A 17,355-nucleotide genomic window follows, 5' to 3' on the forward strand; every position below is an offset into this window, starting at 1 on the left:
TACACGAGCTGGCCGTATCTATATTGACATCCGTTTGAATTCTGTTTGCTCCTTTTAGGCAAAGCGGTATTTTGCAGTGCTAGGCATATAAATACTTTCAAGCTATGTTAGACATTCAAAAACAAACATGTTTTTTTAACATTTACTTCGGGGTTTCTTTATGTTCAGTATATTGACGAATATGAATATGAAGAACATGCCAACATTTTCAAGTCAGGTGGAGCATTTTATTGCAACAGCACATTTTAAATGTCTCATTGGCTCAGCCTGCATCCAGTAGGCTATGTGACTAATTTGCACATGACATTCTACAGTGCATGGATAGTTGCCACTTCCAAACTAATTCAAAAACACACCAGCAGCCAAGTACAGTATTTCCAGTCAGGCCAGCATATCCGTTGTCTTAATTTGAAGCTCTTAATCTGTCATATAAAACCATTATGATGCCTAAGGAATATTCCTATTTAAACAAGATTTATTCAGGCAGTGTGGTATGATACTGATAAAAAGAAAATGTACAGTTATCACAGGTTAGTCACATTTCAATTCTCAGAGATATAAAGTTGGCATCTTAAAAACATGCACAAAACAAGTTTAAAGGGAGGTCACCGTTGAAAGGATTTCTCTCCCCTCTCTCCTGATTGTATGTGCGTCACAGCTTTCTGTGCTCAACTACTCGTGTATGGATTTAAATTAGGTCTAAAAGAGATGACTGGATAAAATGGTAATAGGATCCATGCAAGTCAAATGCAAAGCTTTAAACATGTCTAGACTAGGCATTGTCTATATCGTGCAACACTTGTGAAGTACTGACCATATGTCTGGCAATCATTTTCAAACACAGCAACACAAGTCATTCCTATTTAGAACTATTACTGGTTCTTAATGGAATCCCTTCTTTCTTATAGTAAATATGCAATTTTAAATGTTGAAATGTTAAAGAAAACGGCATCCCTAAAAAGGACGGGTCATGTTAATAAATATCCTGTACCAAACCAATGGCGTCTCCAATTACTTCACAGGTAAATAAATTAATAATTGAACTGTCCCGTCTCTAGTATTTACTAATTTCAAGTTGTATTTTACTGCTCTTCAGCTTCATAGTAAAAATGTGCTTTTCGTATTCTCTAGTGTATTTTCTTTTCACTTCGTTATTATAATGAGCATCTGGCCTCTGTAATACCACTTACCCTCTAATGAATGTCGCTGCCAGAAATTCATTGGTTTCTCTCATCATAACCACACACAACCGACATTTTACAAAAGCAACTATAGCACAAATATAAAAACAGATTACCAAATATCTAAAATTAACAACATGAAGGTCTGTCAGGGTAAGATCCATACGTTTATGCGATAGGATGAAAAATAATGACAAATTGATTGATAAAATATTGAACAGTTGAACTGTCGACTAAATGTACAGAATCAGTGCAGACTGAGCTCTTCCTTAATTCATCCAGTTAGGAAGTCAACTGCTTAAAAAAAGACTGTTAGGCAAAGGTCAGCCATAAATTAGATATTCTGATGTGATAAAGAATATTTATACGTAAAATGTATGCATTCTCACATCTACAATGTTTTTCCTTTTAATCAACTGTATTACTCTGCCACTGAACACAAATATGTAATTTGCATGTGAATGTTCAATTGCTAGTCCTATGGACACATAACACATTTAGATAAAAAATATTTATTGTTTTCAAAGAGGAAATCTATTTTAAATGGACAATTGGGCAAACTTGTAGGCAAAGTAGACACTAGTCCACAAAATACAACATAATGCCCTTAAAATAAATAGACCCATTAAAAAGAGGGTTACAGGCTGATTGACTAGGGAGCGATTCATAGCTAAAAAGGGACTATTCTTGATCAGAGGATCCTCATTCTGGGGAAGGAGTGCTGTTGGTGCTCCGAGTCATGAGATTTATTAATACTTACTCATTATATCACATCTAAATAAGATCATTAATTCATGGTGATGCCTTGCTTCAGAAATGTAATCCTTTATATTTAAGAATCTATTGCCACACTTTTATTATCATATCAAAGCTGCAGTCATGTAAACTTTACCCATTCACATGATATAAATGATTTATAAGTTAGGCATTCAACAGTTGTGTAACCTTGAGTTACTAATGTATGGTTACATCATGTTATGCAATTACAAAAAATAAATAATCTTAAAGCATCACTTCTTTGTCCTGCACGTTTTTTTTTCAAATATTAAAATCTAGGTCTAATGGCTTCACTACAAACAAAAAAATGTTGAGAAAAGGAATGCCTGTAATCTTAAAAAGGGCAACAACATGATTCTTATTTCTTACATAATGATACAGGCAGTTGATTTGTTTCATTCCAGGCTCAGCAGCTCAACATCAAAAATGAGAGTTGCGTTAGGTGGGATGATCCCAGGATGACCCTTGTTTCCGTAGGCAAAATCCGGAGTGCAGGTCAATTTGGCCCTCTGACCAACACTCATCTGTAATATAGGGAGGAGGAGGGAAGTCTGTTTAAGATCACCATGATGCAAACGGTGTTCGTATTTTTGGAAGATGTATTATAGTTCTTACTTTAATCCTATAAACAAGAAGTGCTAGTTGTGCCATTGTAGGTCGGTATCAAATGTTCCAGACAGTACTCAAAAATACATTTGGCATGAATACCTAGAAATGCAAAGTCCTATGTATGAAGTCTGGATTGATAGAACTGAATTATTCTACAAATGTATTATTATAATACACTGATAAGGTTGAGGTCATTTAATAAGTGTTCTGAAGAGCTATAGTATATCAGGGCTTGTTTATGCTGAGCAGCATGTGTCAATCAAAACACATATATAATAAAATCCACATGGACTGCAGGAGAAAGTGGACTGTGCTTCACGTTTTTATGCGATAGTTGTGGTTCTGTAACAACAAATACAGTAATGGTATTGGTAGCAATACAATATAATTAGACACCACAGCGGACCAGATAAAACAAATAAACACTACTTACTAATATTACCCCCACTGATGTCTACTAAGTATATAAATCAAGTAAGTCTATAAATGCTTGATCGTAAATAAATGTATCATAATATAAATGACAAAAAAAATATATATATATGTAACTTATCGTCACAATAAACATGCCGCAGACATTCACGGCCACGCATGCAACCAAACTCCCAATTGCAATCAATGGAAAACAAAACAACCAATCAATGGGCAGCCAAAGGACAGTAACAACTTTAAGTGGGAACTTGCAAATAAATCACGGACGCAAAAATGAAACCACCATAACTCCACAAGCTCCACAGGGCCACCGCACAATGTTTGTTACAAACAGGTAGAATCACCAGGAATGTCAATCAACCAATCAATTACTCTTGCCAATCAGTTCAGTTACTCTGAGCCTTTTATAAATTAAGTATTTGCACCTAATAAATACAATCTTCCGAGTTAAAGGGGACATCTCATACCAACAGGTGTGAGTGTGATTAGCCATTACAAGCAGGTTTGAAAATGTGCAGCATTGTGACATCACAGGTTGGCGTGTCCATCTAGATGTGTGACGGATAGATGGACACGCCAACCTGTGATGTCACAATGCTGCACATTTTCAAACCTGCTTGTAATGGCTAATCACACTCACACCTAGTGGTATGAGATGTCCCCTTTAAGTACTCAAACATTGTGCAGCACTCAAAATGTTGGCAACCCTCTCAATAATTTCCTGCGTTATAAGAACTAGATACACAGCACCACCGCTCTTGAAGCTAGTGTGCATGCTCAAAACGAGTCATTCAATTACATTTTTCCCCGGCCAGGAGGAGCGACTGTAAGGACACACTACTTCAAGGATTTGCTCCAGAGTGGGGGCGGGAGAGACTCTATTGGGACAGGGCATACAACTTGAGAGGGGTCTGGTTGCAACCCACGGTCAGAGGTCCACTGCAGCCGACCTGCAGTCTCAAGCAGGGAAGTTACATCACAGAACTACATCAAAGGTCATGGACTTTCTATACACAAGATCCATTGCTGTGACCGTCAGAACCTAAAAACACTAATCTAGGAGTAAAATGCAGGACACGGTGACGCAGGTTCACACTGAAACGCCAGTTCAACCATTCATTCAACTCGACATCACGCTGTGGAGGCCAAAGACGTAAGCCGGAGTTCAGACCGGAAGACTCCAACTGGAAGAATTTTCTTTACCATCTAACGTTTGCATTTTAGTATTCCTCTGTTTACTGAGCAGCTGTGAAGATGGAAGAGAGACGGATGGCTGCCATGTTGTCTTTTCCAGAGCCGTACAACCCTGCCACGATTGAGTCACACATGTTTCAATTTTTCTTTTTGTGGTTGGTTTCTGATGAAGAGAAACTTATTTTTAGGACACGTCGGCCACTGAAATATTTGATTTAATATTAGAGCATGATCATGGGAAAGTACAGTCAGCAAAGTTACCAAGGATACATAAAGTCAGACAATGGGTGAACAAGATTCTTATAGGGAAACGTTTGCATTGTGGGTAGGGAATACACAGGTAAAAAAGGTAAGTGGGAGTGACCATCGTGGATAGTTTAGTATTGGTGGCAGAGTCCAAGTTAATTGCAAAACACTAAGGGGGTGTGGCCTTGCTTGCAAGTCTGCAAGCAAGGCTGCAAGACAGTTAAAGGAATCTACACAACAAAGAGGTCAGTTGATTGGCATGGTCTTGGTATCAGACAGTGGCTCCAGTGGGAATGCAAATGTGAACTATCTTAACCTCTCCCAGTTAGAGAGAAGAAGGGATGTATCTTAAGACGCAGGGAGAATGTATACAGTTCCTTTTATGTGAATAGCAATTATATAAACAAGGTTAATATAATTTGTATATTATAGTTATGATTGATATTTTCCACAAGTTTCCTTTGCCATGGAGACTCCTAGAGGTAATGCTGAGTTTTGAGAGCAGCATTCCGCCGCCTGGATTGCACAGGCTGAGGCCCAGTTCACATTACGAAAAATCATTGCAGACGACACTAAATCACTGCAGTGGGCAGTTCCACCAGGATACGGATCATACTTTTATTGGAGGATCCAACTGAGGATCATACTTGAAAACGAACCTCCTTGCGATGATGGGTTTAGCTGAATCTGACTATGCCCGTCAGCTGCTGTCATTGCCAGGACTCAGTGAGTCGAAGCCAACGGGATTAATGGACCACATGTTGGCCATGTTTCATTTTCAAGAAGCTTATCCTACAGCAAAGGCCCACATCAGTCAGGTTAACCTTGGCAAACACAGCCACATGACAGTATATCGGGCATGAGCCAGAGAGCCCGATGGGTTTCACTCCGCTACTTGAGTGCCCTGCGCCCATTCCGGTTGCCACTTCGGTTGTGCCAGTGGACAAGTTCACTGCCCGCCAAAAGGTCAATTCCAGCGACCACGGCATGGATCTGCCGTATTTTTCCACAACTAGTTCAGGACGAAGGAGGTGCCACTTGCCATGCAGCTTCAGCATGAAACACGGTGCCGGCATTCAGGAACAGCTGTGAAAGCCAGCCTGTTCAGACTAGTTTTTAAAATGTCCGAAACCATGTCTGGACGGCGTTTCCTTTGCGACACAGGTGCCCAAGTGAGCATTCTGCCCGCTTCCCCAATCGATATCTGGCGAGGAGGAAATGAGCCGTCACGGGAGGCTGCCAATGGTAGCAAGATTCAAACCTTTGGGGAATGGCAAATTGTGCTTCCACAGGCGACTGTCCACCTCCAATTTCATCATGGCGAAAGCGGTGAGCCCCCTGCGGATTGCACCAAAGGCCTCCTGGTGGACATACAGAACCGACACCTCGTCGTCTACAAAGATTGCGTTTCTCTCCCCAGCTTCTTCAGTGGATTGTCCACGACGACATTGATCAGTGACTATTGGGGAGTTCCCTGACCGCACCATGCCCAGGTTTAGTCACTGCTGTGCCAAAGTCAGGGTGGAACACCAATTTCAAAGAACAGGTCGCCTGTCCCGCCCGGCGACTTGAACAAGCACATGCTATCACGAAGGCCGAGTTCAGGAAAATGGAGCGCTTAGGCCTCGTCCGCTGGTCAAACAGCCAAGCTTCCCCCCTACACGTGTTGCCGAAGAAAGGCAGTGGCTACCGGCTAGGTGCGTTGACAGCGCCGTGTCAACACTCCACTAGCCCAGGCCTGTATCCAGTCTAGGGATGTCAACAGTTAACTGTTAATCGTCTAAATCCGGAGGGTTTTTTTGACAGGTTACACACGTCAGTCTATCGGTTAATTTGCATATACACGTTGCATATCCAGGGCTTTGCTAGCTAGCAGTCTGAGGTAAAACGATTAGTTAATTCATTCCAAAAGTTCATGTCACTGCAAGCCGAGGGGAGAAAGTGTACAGCGCACCGGAACCGAGGCCATCACCCAGTTGGTGGGCCGAATGTTTGAGACATTCTGCCAAACAGTGTGGTAGAGGGTGAGGGATTGAAAGAGCCAGCTTGGTACCTTGAGCCTGAGTAGGTCATGCCATCGAGAGCTACTGTGACTTAACGCATGCAGCTCTAAACTTCAGTAAAGCAAACAGAAAATATTATAAAAGGCAAGGCATTCACAAAACAAAACATTCAAATGAAAAACATTCTACCCCATTAAACAATAAACATGGCGGCAAGCGGTTCACAAGTTGGTTCACGTTGGTGCGATAGCAAAGTTGAGTGTTCCCCGTTCGTCACGGCGCAGGCTTTCTTGGTTCACTGGAGAAGGCGGGGCTGCGCACGGAGTCTAGACCTCCTTAGAATAATTTGGATACTCCCGAATGTTTTTATTTTTTTATGAATGAAGACAACCGCATGCAAGAATAAGTTCATATATAAGCTAAAAACGCGATTAACTATTACGTGCTAAAAAGAAAAAATATTCTTTATTTTGCTGATTTTTATCCTGACAAAAAAGCCTCGTAAGGACAGTTCCTCTGTGCCTCTCTCGTAGATCGCACCATCTGTCAACGTCTTTGTTTAATATGACTGCATCACCTTCTCTCACGTGATCAGCAGCTCGTGGATTTCACTTTCCCTCCAGTTAGAACTGCTCATATTGGTATCGCTGCGTTGCCTCTGTGGAGCCAGCGTAGCCACACCTGTACACTGCTGGCCAATGGAGTCGAACGTCCGCGTTGGCGGCCATCTTGCCACAGTCAGCTGCTCACCCATAACATTGTGTTGGTAGTGATACATGTACTTTTTAAATAACCATAAAATGTTAAATTTTCAACCGATTTTCAAACGGTTTGCTTTTTATAAACGTCAAAGATGTAATTATGACACTGCATACTTATGGCTAATTATGTTAGGTTCTAAAAAAATAGAATAATGTTCTAAAATAGGTACAAGATCATAACCATGTTAATAACGTTAGTAAGAAACCAAACCGTTTGTATATCCTTCAAGATTTCAGTTGTAAGATGGCCGCCGTTCTAGACGCCGCCGTAAGACATCTAGTGTTCTATATATATCTATGCCTGGAACCGCGGAGCCGTTGCATTTACAACAGAAAGAAACCCAATAAACCGCCAATGTGTGCAGTGTCCGGGAGGGTAAATTGGGGTGCTAGCTTAAGCAGGCAATTTACCTTGAGCGGTGTAAACACGCGGACCATGCCGAGAAAAAGGCGTGCATAAAACAGCATATTTGGCAGTGTAAACACGGTCAGTGAGAGAGGGCTGTACCTGAGTAGAACGGCTCATAATAAGCAACAAAGTCAGTAAAGTGCCAATTGGGTTCTCTGTGTTGTTCTCCATTGTTGTTCTAAGCATCGGACGCATGGTGATGACGTATAACGATGTGGTATGTACAAGAGGCAACCGTACTCAGGCCCAGTTGAGATAGCCTATGGGAGCACAGGCCAGCTGCACAGCGGGGAGGGGGAGGCAATCCTACTTGAGTACGGTACAGGGCAATTTTGCCTAGTGTGAGTGCGCCCTCAGTCTATCGAAATCAACCGAAACTGACATCTCTTATCCAGTCCCACGCATCCTGGACTTTTTGGCCCAGCGGGCTGGACAGGCGATGATTATTGAAAAATAAGTATTTCAGGCTTCAGTCACAACCTCAAAATATCCCTTTAACAAACTCATTCGCGGATATTTTAATAATTATCGTATCGACTGACATTAAAAAATATCTTGTGATAGACATTTTTGGCCAAATCGTCCAGCCCTAGCTGGACAAACCAATCACACATCTATGGAAGCTGCTAAACAGTCATTTGAAATATTATTTATAACTCTATAATGTATAACTGTCAATAGATATGACAGTTATACGATAGATATACGTTTTTAATGGTCAGCCTGTCACAACCACTCCTCAACTGTACTGTAGCGTATCATGATTAAAAGAGTAAAAATTCCCAAAGTAAACAAGTTAACATCTTTTTTGAATTTATATTGTTTGAAGGGCTTAGTAGGCTTATGTGTTTTAATAAAAAACTGTCCACATATGTTCGCAGGACAATACATTTAATAGAAACTCAAAAGACTGATGCAGTACATTGTGATGTAATTTCCTTTCTGTGAAGTAGCTTCCTTTCTGAGACTGCGGTTGGCCTCAGACACCAGGTCTAAACCAGACCCTATTGTAAGACTCACCTGCACAACACCCTCTTCCCAGCCTCTGATCACTTCCTGTTTGCCAATCTTGAACCTAAAAGGCTTGTCTCTGTCGCGAGAGGAGTCGAACTTACGGCCATCTGTGAGGGAACCTTAAGTGGGAGACAGCGAAAGGATTAGAGCAAGAATCTTAGAGCAAAGCAACTGCCAATGTTCGCCATCATTCTGCTGGTTTATGGTAAACTGTACGATCTAAAAGGCAGAGATTAAGCCATGAAGCATTACAATACCCAATACATTTGTTACAAAAGTGTTTGACAGGTCCATTCCAGTAGAAAATTCAGTCTTACAGAAACATGTTGCATAACTGGGTGAATATCGTTCTTAACAATGAATTAACTAAATCCAGTAATGTGCTCTGCTTTTAGGTCGGCCATCTTCCCTGCTGTGTGTATATTGAGAGCACCAATAAGGGGGATTCCAACGATTGCAGAAATAGCCGCTGCAGCTGTCTGCAGGGCTGTCTGCAGGGCTGGGCAGAGCTCTGACAGCTCAAGAGAAATAGGGGCTCACCAATCATCAGTTCACAGAATGGTAGTCTACCAGTATTTACAACAATATCATTAGCCTGCTGCTATCAGCAGGAAAGCCATTCTAAGCATGCAGAAATGTTATTTATGGTCTGCACAAGCTATAGCTGTCTGGCATGATGGTATGATGTTCCTAAACTATAACGAGTATGTGTGAGTGTGTAGGCCATTTATACAAGTCCAAAGTGGGGTATTTGATGACGTGTGCCAGGCTGGAAAATGGCATGAACAAGTTCGCAAGAAATGCTGCTTTCTTTGCATAAAGCAGCAAACTTTTCTTTTTCAAATCATTTCAAACAAATACACCTTTTATTTAAAATGTAGTGTCTATTAATGGCTATAAATACGTTTCCCGATTATTGTATTGTCACATATTTTATTAAAACAAAATACTTTAATACATGTTATTTTTAAATACCTGATTTTCTGATCTCCTTTAGAAGAGATATAACAAGAATGATTGAATCAGATCTGCACCGAAGGAAATCCTTGGATTATTTCAAGTTACATAATGGTAAACCGATGGGCTTGCATTACAGTTGACGGCCGTCCTCTACTTACAGAAGCCTAATAAACAGCTTCAACATCCAAGGCTACAATTAGATTAATGGTTCGCATCGAGCTTTAATTGATAATACTATAACCTCCGCTCAGACTAAAATCCCATCTACCTAAATCACCAATCTCCTCAGCTAAAGCAGAAGAGCAGAGAGAACCAGACAGGATTTAACCTGGTGTCTGTGGTCCTGTCTGCTGGATCTGCTCCACAGTGAACCTCGGATCGTTGCTTAATCAATTAGATCGCATTTCCCAAATCCATGAGCCCAGAAGTGTCAGACCACTCTGGCTTTAGACCTCCGGTAGGGAATAATTAGTATTTTTTTTTTAATCTTGCCTACTGCAGCCGTTGATTCACTGTTATGAATATATATAGAATAGAAAAATACAAAAGGAAAATTGAAATTTAAACCAAGGGCGAACCTGAATTTGTCTTGGAGAAGTAAGGCCTTGGGGAGCAGAATAATTCATCAATACTATTGGTATTATTGATCGTTAGGCCTACAGCCCACTGCTGATGAAACTCACCAACATAATGCACAACACACGTCTGTCCTTTCTTCGGGAAAGTCCTTCCTGTGGAGATAAAGAGTTTGAGATCACGGGAATCGAGCACGACGGGTTTCTGCAGCGAAAATCAACGAAGGTGCAAATGAACCAAGAGTACCGTCGCCGGGGGTGATGGTCTCGATCTCGACTCCCATGTTCGGTCTCCGTTGGCCAGGCTGAACCCGTCTCCTACTGTCCAGCAGAGCACTCAGCTGTCTGGGGGACGCCACTTCACGTAGCAATCGGCGTTGCCAGATTGGGACAGATTTCCGGCCCAATCTGGCGACCCTGACTGCTGCGCGCTTCAGACAGGGTTGCCAGATTGGGTCGGATATCTGGCCCAATCTGGCAACACTGGCAGCAAAGGAAATGGGAACGTCTCCCAGGACGGGTGTCGTACGTCCTCAGCGACTACCACGTGACCTGCAAGTCGACCGGGGGTGAATTTACCATGGACCTATTAAAGGAATTTACGAACCCTACTATGGCCACGCCAATATACCCCGAAAAGACACGCCCGCCTCCATTCTGATTGGTCTGTCACACACGTCACCCCTATCTTTGATTCTACCAGTAGCGTCCACAATTTATATATATTTTTAACATGTATATTTTGAGCTACATTAAAACATGTTCACTAAACTAATTGTGAGTAAGACTTAAAAATAAACGAATCGCCTAATGTTAGTGCACGCTTTTGAAGTGCCATCCGCAACACTCGTCATATGATGTCGGGCTAATTAGAATAGCCTATGTCTAGTCGTAATCCCCATAGGCCCAATAGTAAACCCAGAAATGTTGAGTACCCTAAAGTTTTATTGCAGAAATGTCATCTATAGAGCTAGTGGATGGAATTCAACTTGGTTGCTAAAAGTTGCACTTTGGGCAATTAGCATAATTAGCATAAATAGGAAATTAAGGCGAGACACTACAGGTGAATAGGGTAAAAAAAATAAATAAATAGATATCACCATGAAACTTTCTGAGTTGATTACCTATATTAAGATGAGAAAGAAATGTATTGCATGTTTTTTGTATTTTAATGTTTACATATGCAAATGAGGCCCTATCTCGTTAAATATGCTCTAATTTGCATACACACAAAATCCAATGTGTGATAAAGCCAGGCTCAAAATTATTTTTCCAAGGGGGACTGAGTTGGGGAAAACCTTTAAGGAACCTTGTGAGGATTTACAGTATTGACACATTAGACCATTGCTAGATTCGGTGGTCCAGTCTCTAATTGATACGATTTTACGATACGAGTTATTGTTTTATTGATCAGGCTATGGTATAAGATAAGAAGCTTTTACTTTTCATTCATCTATTTAGTCCAGATACTGAATTTCACGGTCACTTGCTATCGTACTCTCCACTTGATCACTACTCTCCCACTTTGAATGAAAATACCTCTAACATCGACATTTCCATCTGGAGTTGAACTACAAACTACATGCGGATAAAGAGTGCAGGATAAAGGTATGTAACTGTTAAGAATCTGTATCTACAGTATGTTGGTAAAATGAACTGCCATTAGCTTAAAACAGCTATCTGACAAATTAGTATGACTGCCAGCATCCTTCAATGTACTTGGTTGCTCTGTTTACTTGCTTGTTAGCTAGCTATCCCCATAACCATTTTTCTTGCAGCGCTAACACAGCCATTAGACACAAGAACCCAGAAAAGTTATCTATAAATGAATGAATACATTACTAAATGTAGTGGATACATTAAGTGTTTCATTAGAGCAAGCTAATGTTTCTTATCATTTGCTTGTATAGTAGGGCTGCTCGATTTTGGAAAAAATGAGAATCACGATTTTTTTGGTCAAGATTGAAATCACGATTCTTCAAACGATTATTTTTGAGTTTGAAAATAAAATCCATTTATTCAGCATTTAAAAAAAAAACGTTTTTTTTGTTTTTTTCCACAAAAACTCATAGAACCTCACGGAACATTCCAAAAGAATCGTTCCAACTCGATTTTATTAATTTGGAGACCCAAGAATCGAAATCGTGATCAAAATTGGATTAATTGCACAGCCCTATTGTATAGCATGCATATGAATAGCTTCATATTCATGCAACATCTTTAAACTCCTTGATGCTAGGTCATCTTTTGCTTGTATAACCTAGAAGCACACTGACACAATATTAACAACTCCTTTTGGCTTCTTTTTCTTATTCAGGGTCCGTATGGACGGCAAAACGGGAAACTGCCTCTTCGCACCATGTAATGGTAAAGGTCAACGTCAAGTTTTCAAAATCTCAGGCATCAACACAATTATCTCTCGAAGCAAAGAGAAGGGAGATGACCTACACACAATCTTAGCATCTCGTGTTGCTTTTGAGGGAGACCGTGTTTCCATTCATGCACATAAAAACTGTTATTGCAATTATACGTCCAAATCAAGGAACAGTGGTGTGAAGAAGAGGAAGGTGTCTGAGTCAAATAATCCTGGTCATAGGCCACTCAAGTCACAGACTCAACAATTTGAGTTTAAAAGAGACGTGTCTATTATAAGATGTCTATTATGTGGAGATGAATGCATTCCTAAGGATCCAAACACACAATCAGACAACACTAGGACTCGCCGTGAAGCTCCACCATAAGTACGGTAGTTGTACATTGATTGAGACCCTCAATGATCATGGCCTTGTAACCAAATATGATGTAGTTGTACGCTTCCGCAAATCTGCAGCTCAGTTTGTTTCAAAGAACCCTGCTGATTATCACAAAAATCTTGGTCTGACTACTGAGTTGGGCCCCTTATTCAGCTGGGCAGACAACTATGACCTCTACATCGCAAGTCCGAATGGAACCAAGAGCACACATGCCATGGTTTCTGAGTTAACGCAACATCCAGCAGCCGGCACCATCATGACCAGAAACATTGGAGTGATGCAGCTGAATATCCCAAGGCTAAAGTGGTCTGAGAATAGGTCTTTACGACTCACTCACCAGTCTCTACAACTGGAGCACTACACTGGTCCCCCTAAGTTGAAACCACCAGCACTTACCGTGAAGATTCTTTCTCCAGAAGAAGCGCACCAGGTTGCCGCCAGCTTGACACAAGCAAAGAAAAGAGATGCTGCTTGGCTATCACAGCTCTTCTTCCACTCAAATCCAGTGGACTGGGCTGGCTATAACGCATACAAAGACAGAAAATCACAAACTACCAACAAGCCTAAAACTATTGTAGTGTTTGGGCCCCTTATCGATTCTCCACCTTCACACCCGGATACCGTGCTCACAACCCTAGTCTACCTTGAGAGATCACTGAAGAGCTTTGGCATGAAGTATGCACACATCACAGTGGACCTGCAGCTCTACATTGTGGCGTGTCTAATCCAATGGAGTGACCCAATGCGATGGAAGTCTGTCACCATCCATCCTGGAATGATGCAAACTCTGATGTCATTCCTTGACTGCATTGGATTCTTGATGAAGGGTTCTGTCATGGAACAACTGCTTGCCGTGGCATTTGGTGGCATCGCCAACATTCTCAATGGAAAATCCTGGACAAATGCACTGCTTACATATCGGATGCTTATGGCTGTACTCCTGCAAGATCTTCTGCAAGATGGACCACAGACTGATGCTGCTATCACAGAATATCTGGACAAGGCACGTGAACACCCTACAGGCAGACTTTGGGTGGACTGCCTGATTCGTCCCACCTCCATTGCACTTAATTTCCTTCGTGCAGAGAGACAGGGAGACTTCCTCCTACAGCAGCACTGTCTCGGGCAGATGATCCCGTACTTCTTTGCTGCGGGGCACCATAATTATGGGCGGTATATCACTTGGTACCTAAGGATGGCGCAGAACCTTCCACATGATGCCAAGGAGGACCTCTTAGCAGAGGCTCACGTCTGTCGCCATTCTGATGGTGGAACTGCTGTACCTGCTGACCAGTTTGGTGAGCAGACCTACATTAAACAAGGGAAAGAACAAGGTGGACTGAAAGGCATCTCAACCAATGAAGTGCAAGTTGCAGTGTGGATCAATTCCGTTTCCCATTTGCTCCCACCTTTCCCAGACAGTGGAAGAAATGTATGTAAATCAGGACATTCCAGAAAATTCAGAGGAGGAGGAAAATGTTCATGTGAATGGAAATGTGAAGCAGAGTAGATGGAAACATAAGGAGGAAGGTGAGAGAAGACAAGAAATTGATAGAGGAGATCGCAATAAAATCATGGAGGAGTTCCAGCAACATTCTCATCCGTTAAAAGAGAACCAGCAAATTCTTTACAACATCGTGAATGGACAAGTGGCACCAGACTCGGTGAACGTGCAGAATGCTCTTCACATTGGTGAACAGCAGAGCAAAGATTTTGCAAATTCTCTTCCTGAAGGCTTCCATAGCCCCATTGGTAAGAGAATAACAACCATGGAGGTGATGAAGAAAGCTTTAACTGTGAAAGGCAAGCCTATCTACGACATGGAGGCCCTCTTTGCTCGACTCTTAGTCGTGGGGCAGCAGCGTGGCATAGAGTTGAAAGATGTTTTTGATCATGAGCTCAGTCCAGTTCCACCATCACTCATTGATGAATTTGGTTGCCTGAGGAAGGGTGACAAGTCTGTCCTTGTCAAAAGATTGGGAGTACCTGATGAAAATGCTCCACTTCCCAATGTTGTTCTAGTTGATGGAAGTCGGTTGCTCTATCACATTGTCTGGCCAGTGGCAGGTATGATTAAGGACATTGCCTCAAGCATCAATACACGCCTCTCCAATGCCTATACTGCAGCTGGAGTTAATGAGACCCTCGTCATCTTTGACCAGTACAATAGTGAACCCACTGCTAAGGATCATGAGAGGAGAAGGCGAGGAGGAAATCAAAAGCCAGGCCTATACAGAATGCAAGTCGGCAACAAACAAACAAACATAAACAAACAACTTATGAGAAGTCATCAAGCAAGCTATCAGACCTTCATTTATACAGCAACTTGGCCCGACGCTCTTTCATGTGTGCAAATTTCTCAATGACAATTCGGTTGAAATCAGGTATGTCCTGTGTAAGTCACTTTTCGATGGACAGCATTGCCAATGCGTTCAGTCTGTCCTGGGCCATAGTATTTCTTAGGAATCTCTTAATTCATTTGAGCGTTGAAAAGCATCGCTCTGACTCAGCTGTAGTCATGGGCGTGGTGATTAGAATGCGAAGTAATTTCAACGTTTCAGAAAACAACTCCATTAAAGTGTAATTCCGGCGCAAATTGAAGCCAGGGTCTTTATTTTGGCATGAAAACCCATCAAATAAGCCCTCCAGATACCTTTTTAATTGAAAATCGAGTATTATAGTTTGCCGGGCGCAATGTTTGGCGTCCATGTTATTGGTTTGGGGCATTGAGTTTCGCTTCTAAATCGGCATTTTTGAAACAACTAATATTGTTAAAAATAGCACCAAACCTCTGCGGTAGCATGACTAGGGTTCCTACACATCAAACAAAGCACCAACAACTCAGTTTGCAAACCCAGAGTTTATTTAAAAAGACAGTAAAACAAGCATTACCGGTAGGTCCGTGTTTACAGGAAGTCCACACAAGTCGATTGCCGAATGCGGCGGAGTTCAGTTCAAGGAGGACAGTTTTGGAATTTATAATTTATGTAATTTATATTTATAAATAGTATACAGCAAGTGTTGACACGTAAATTAAATGACTTGCATATCGTCAGCCTCTTAAAGTAATGGCCTAAGTCACCTTTTTGCCAAAATGATTTTCTTGCCTAAATCAGCTCTTTGTGATGCTAGCCACCTCTGGTAAGATCCCCAACATCCTCAGTTGAACAGATCATGTGATCCTACCCGTTTAGTGTAATGGCCTGTGTCAAGAGTGTGAATTAGGCCAATTTATTTTGCCTAAGTCACTAGACAAGAGTGACTTAGGCAATTTTATGAGCGTTTCAAGATGGCGGCCACTTCCAAAAAAAAGAAAGTCTACCAAGCTAGTGAAGTTATTGCCATGATGCAGGACTCGTTCCATACTGGTAAGTGATAAGGTTTACTATAATAAAGGCTAGGCTATGAATGTTGCATGGTTATTAAGTCTTTTTAGTTAGCATTTGAGTCAGCATTTTAGTAAACAGTAGGCCTAAGTTTAAAAAAAAACAAAAAAAAACGAGTTTACTTTAATGCTAAGTTGATGCTTATAAAGCATTAATTAAACATTGATTAATGCTTATTAAGAATTAAATAACCATTAATTAATGCACCCTTATTGTAAAGTGTTACCTAAAATATAATACAAAACCACACACAATCTCCTCTTTGGTAGGAGATGAACTTGATTCTTCTGACACTGATCAGGCCCCATCCAATGAATATGAAAATGAGACCGTCGTTGAGATGGAGGAAAATGCACCAGGCCAAGACTCCTTTTCAGACTCCTTTTCCCTTTTCACTCCCATTGATGATGCTGACGATGTCGAGCAGACACGTCCACATCTTGAAGAAGACTCATCTGCTGATGATGATATTGGCGATCCAGACTATAAACCATCCTGTAATGAGTCCTCTGCCCCTGAAAATGAAAACAGCCTAAACAATACTGTCCAAAGGAAACGAAATAAACGCCTCAGTCCAGGAACATGGAAGCAAAATGAATCCAAGGAGAAACGTCTCAAAGGAATGCCATACAACCTCAAAGGTGGCAAAGAACGAAGTGCAAAGGCTATGGGTCCTCCCTGTAACTCGAAGTTCTGTCAAAAAATCCCAACTCGAGGCTGCCAATCCATTACAGAAGAGCAGCGGCAGTGGATATTTCAGAAAGTTTGGTCAATGAACACCTGGAAAGAACATCAGTTATACATCACTGCTTTGGTCACAAAGGTTGACATAAAGCAAAGGAAAGTTGCTGAGGGATCCCAACGCAGTATATCATTTTCCTACCAACTGAAACTTCAGGATGGAAGCAGTTGTAAGGTGTGCAAGTCACTCTTTTGCTCTACAATTGGTGTCCCTGAAAGAACCATTACACACTGGCTGAACGAAGGCACCATCGACCACGACGATCAAGCAGCAGCCCCGCCATCTAAATACGGACCTAAGAGTGGTAAGCATG

At 41.5% G+C, this 17,355-nt stretch overlaps 1 protein-coding gene across 1 annotated transcript; it reads right to left on the reverse strand.

Annotated features, from left to right (window-relative positions):
• Positions 1-213: 213 nt before the first annotated feature.
• fkbp1ab (FKBP prolyl isomerase 1Ab) lies at positions 214-10,507 on the reverse strand. The gene is made up of 4 exons (XM_079742490.1): positions 10,409-10,507; positions 10,270-10,317; positions 8,633-8,745; positions 214-2,482 (listed from the first exon to the last, which is right to left on the reverse strand). Exons 1-4 carry the CDS (start codon positions 10,443-10,445, stop codon positions 2,354-2,356), a joined length of 327 nt encoding a protein of 108 aa, XP_079598616.1. The 5' UTR covers positions 10,446-10,507; the 3' UTR covers positions 214-2,353.
• Positions 10,508-17,355: the final 6,848 nt, after the last annotated feature.

This window comes from Pollachius pollachius (genome assembly GCF_949987615.1).
Source record: "Pollachius pollachius genome assembly, chromosome: 8".
Lineage (NCBI taxonomy): Eukaryota > Metazoa > Chordata > Actinopteri > Gadiformes > Gadidae > Pollachius > Pollachius pollachius.

What these genes read in the sequence shown, in the direction of transcription:
- fkbp1ab (XM_079742490.1), bottom strand. Translation starts at nt 10,445, where the DNA reads ATGGGAGTCGAGATCGAGACCATCACCCCCGGCGACG. An exon ending in GACCATCACCCCCGGCGACG is followed by an intron (nt 10,318 to 10,408) that starts GTACTCTTGGTT and finishes TTATCTCCACAG; the next exon opens with GAAGGACTTTCCCGAAGAAA. An exon ending in GTGTGTTGTGCATTATGTTG is followed by an intron (nt 8,746 to 10,269) that starts GTGAGTTTCATC and finishes CTCCCACTTAAG; the next exon opens with GTTCCCTCACAGATGGCCGT.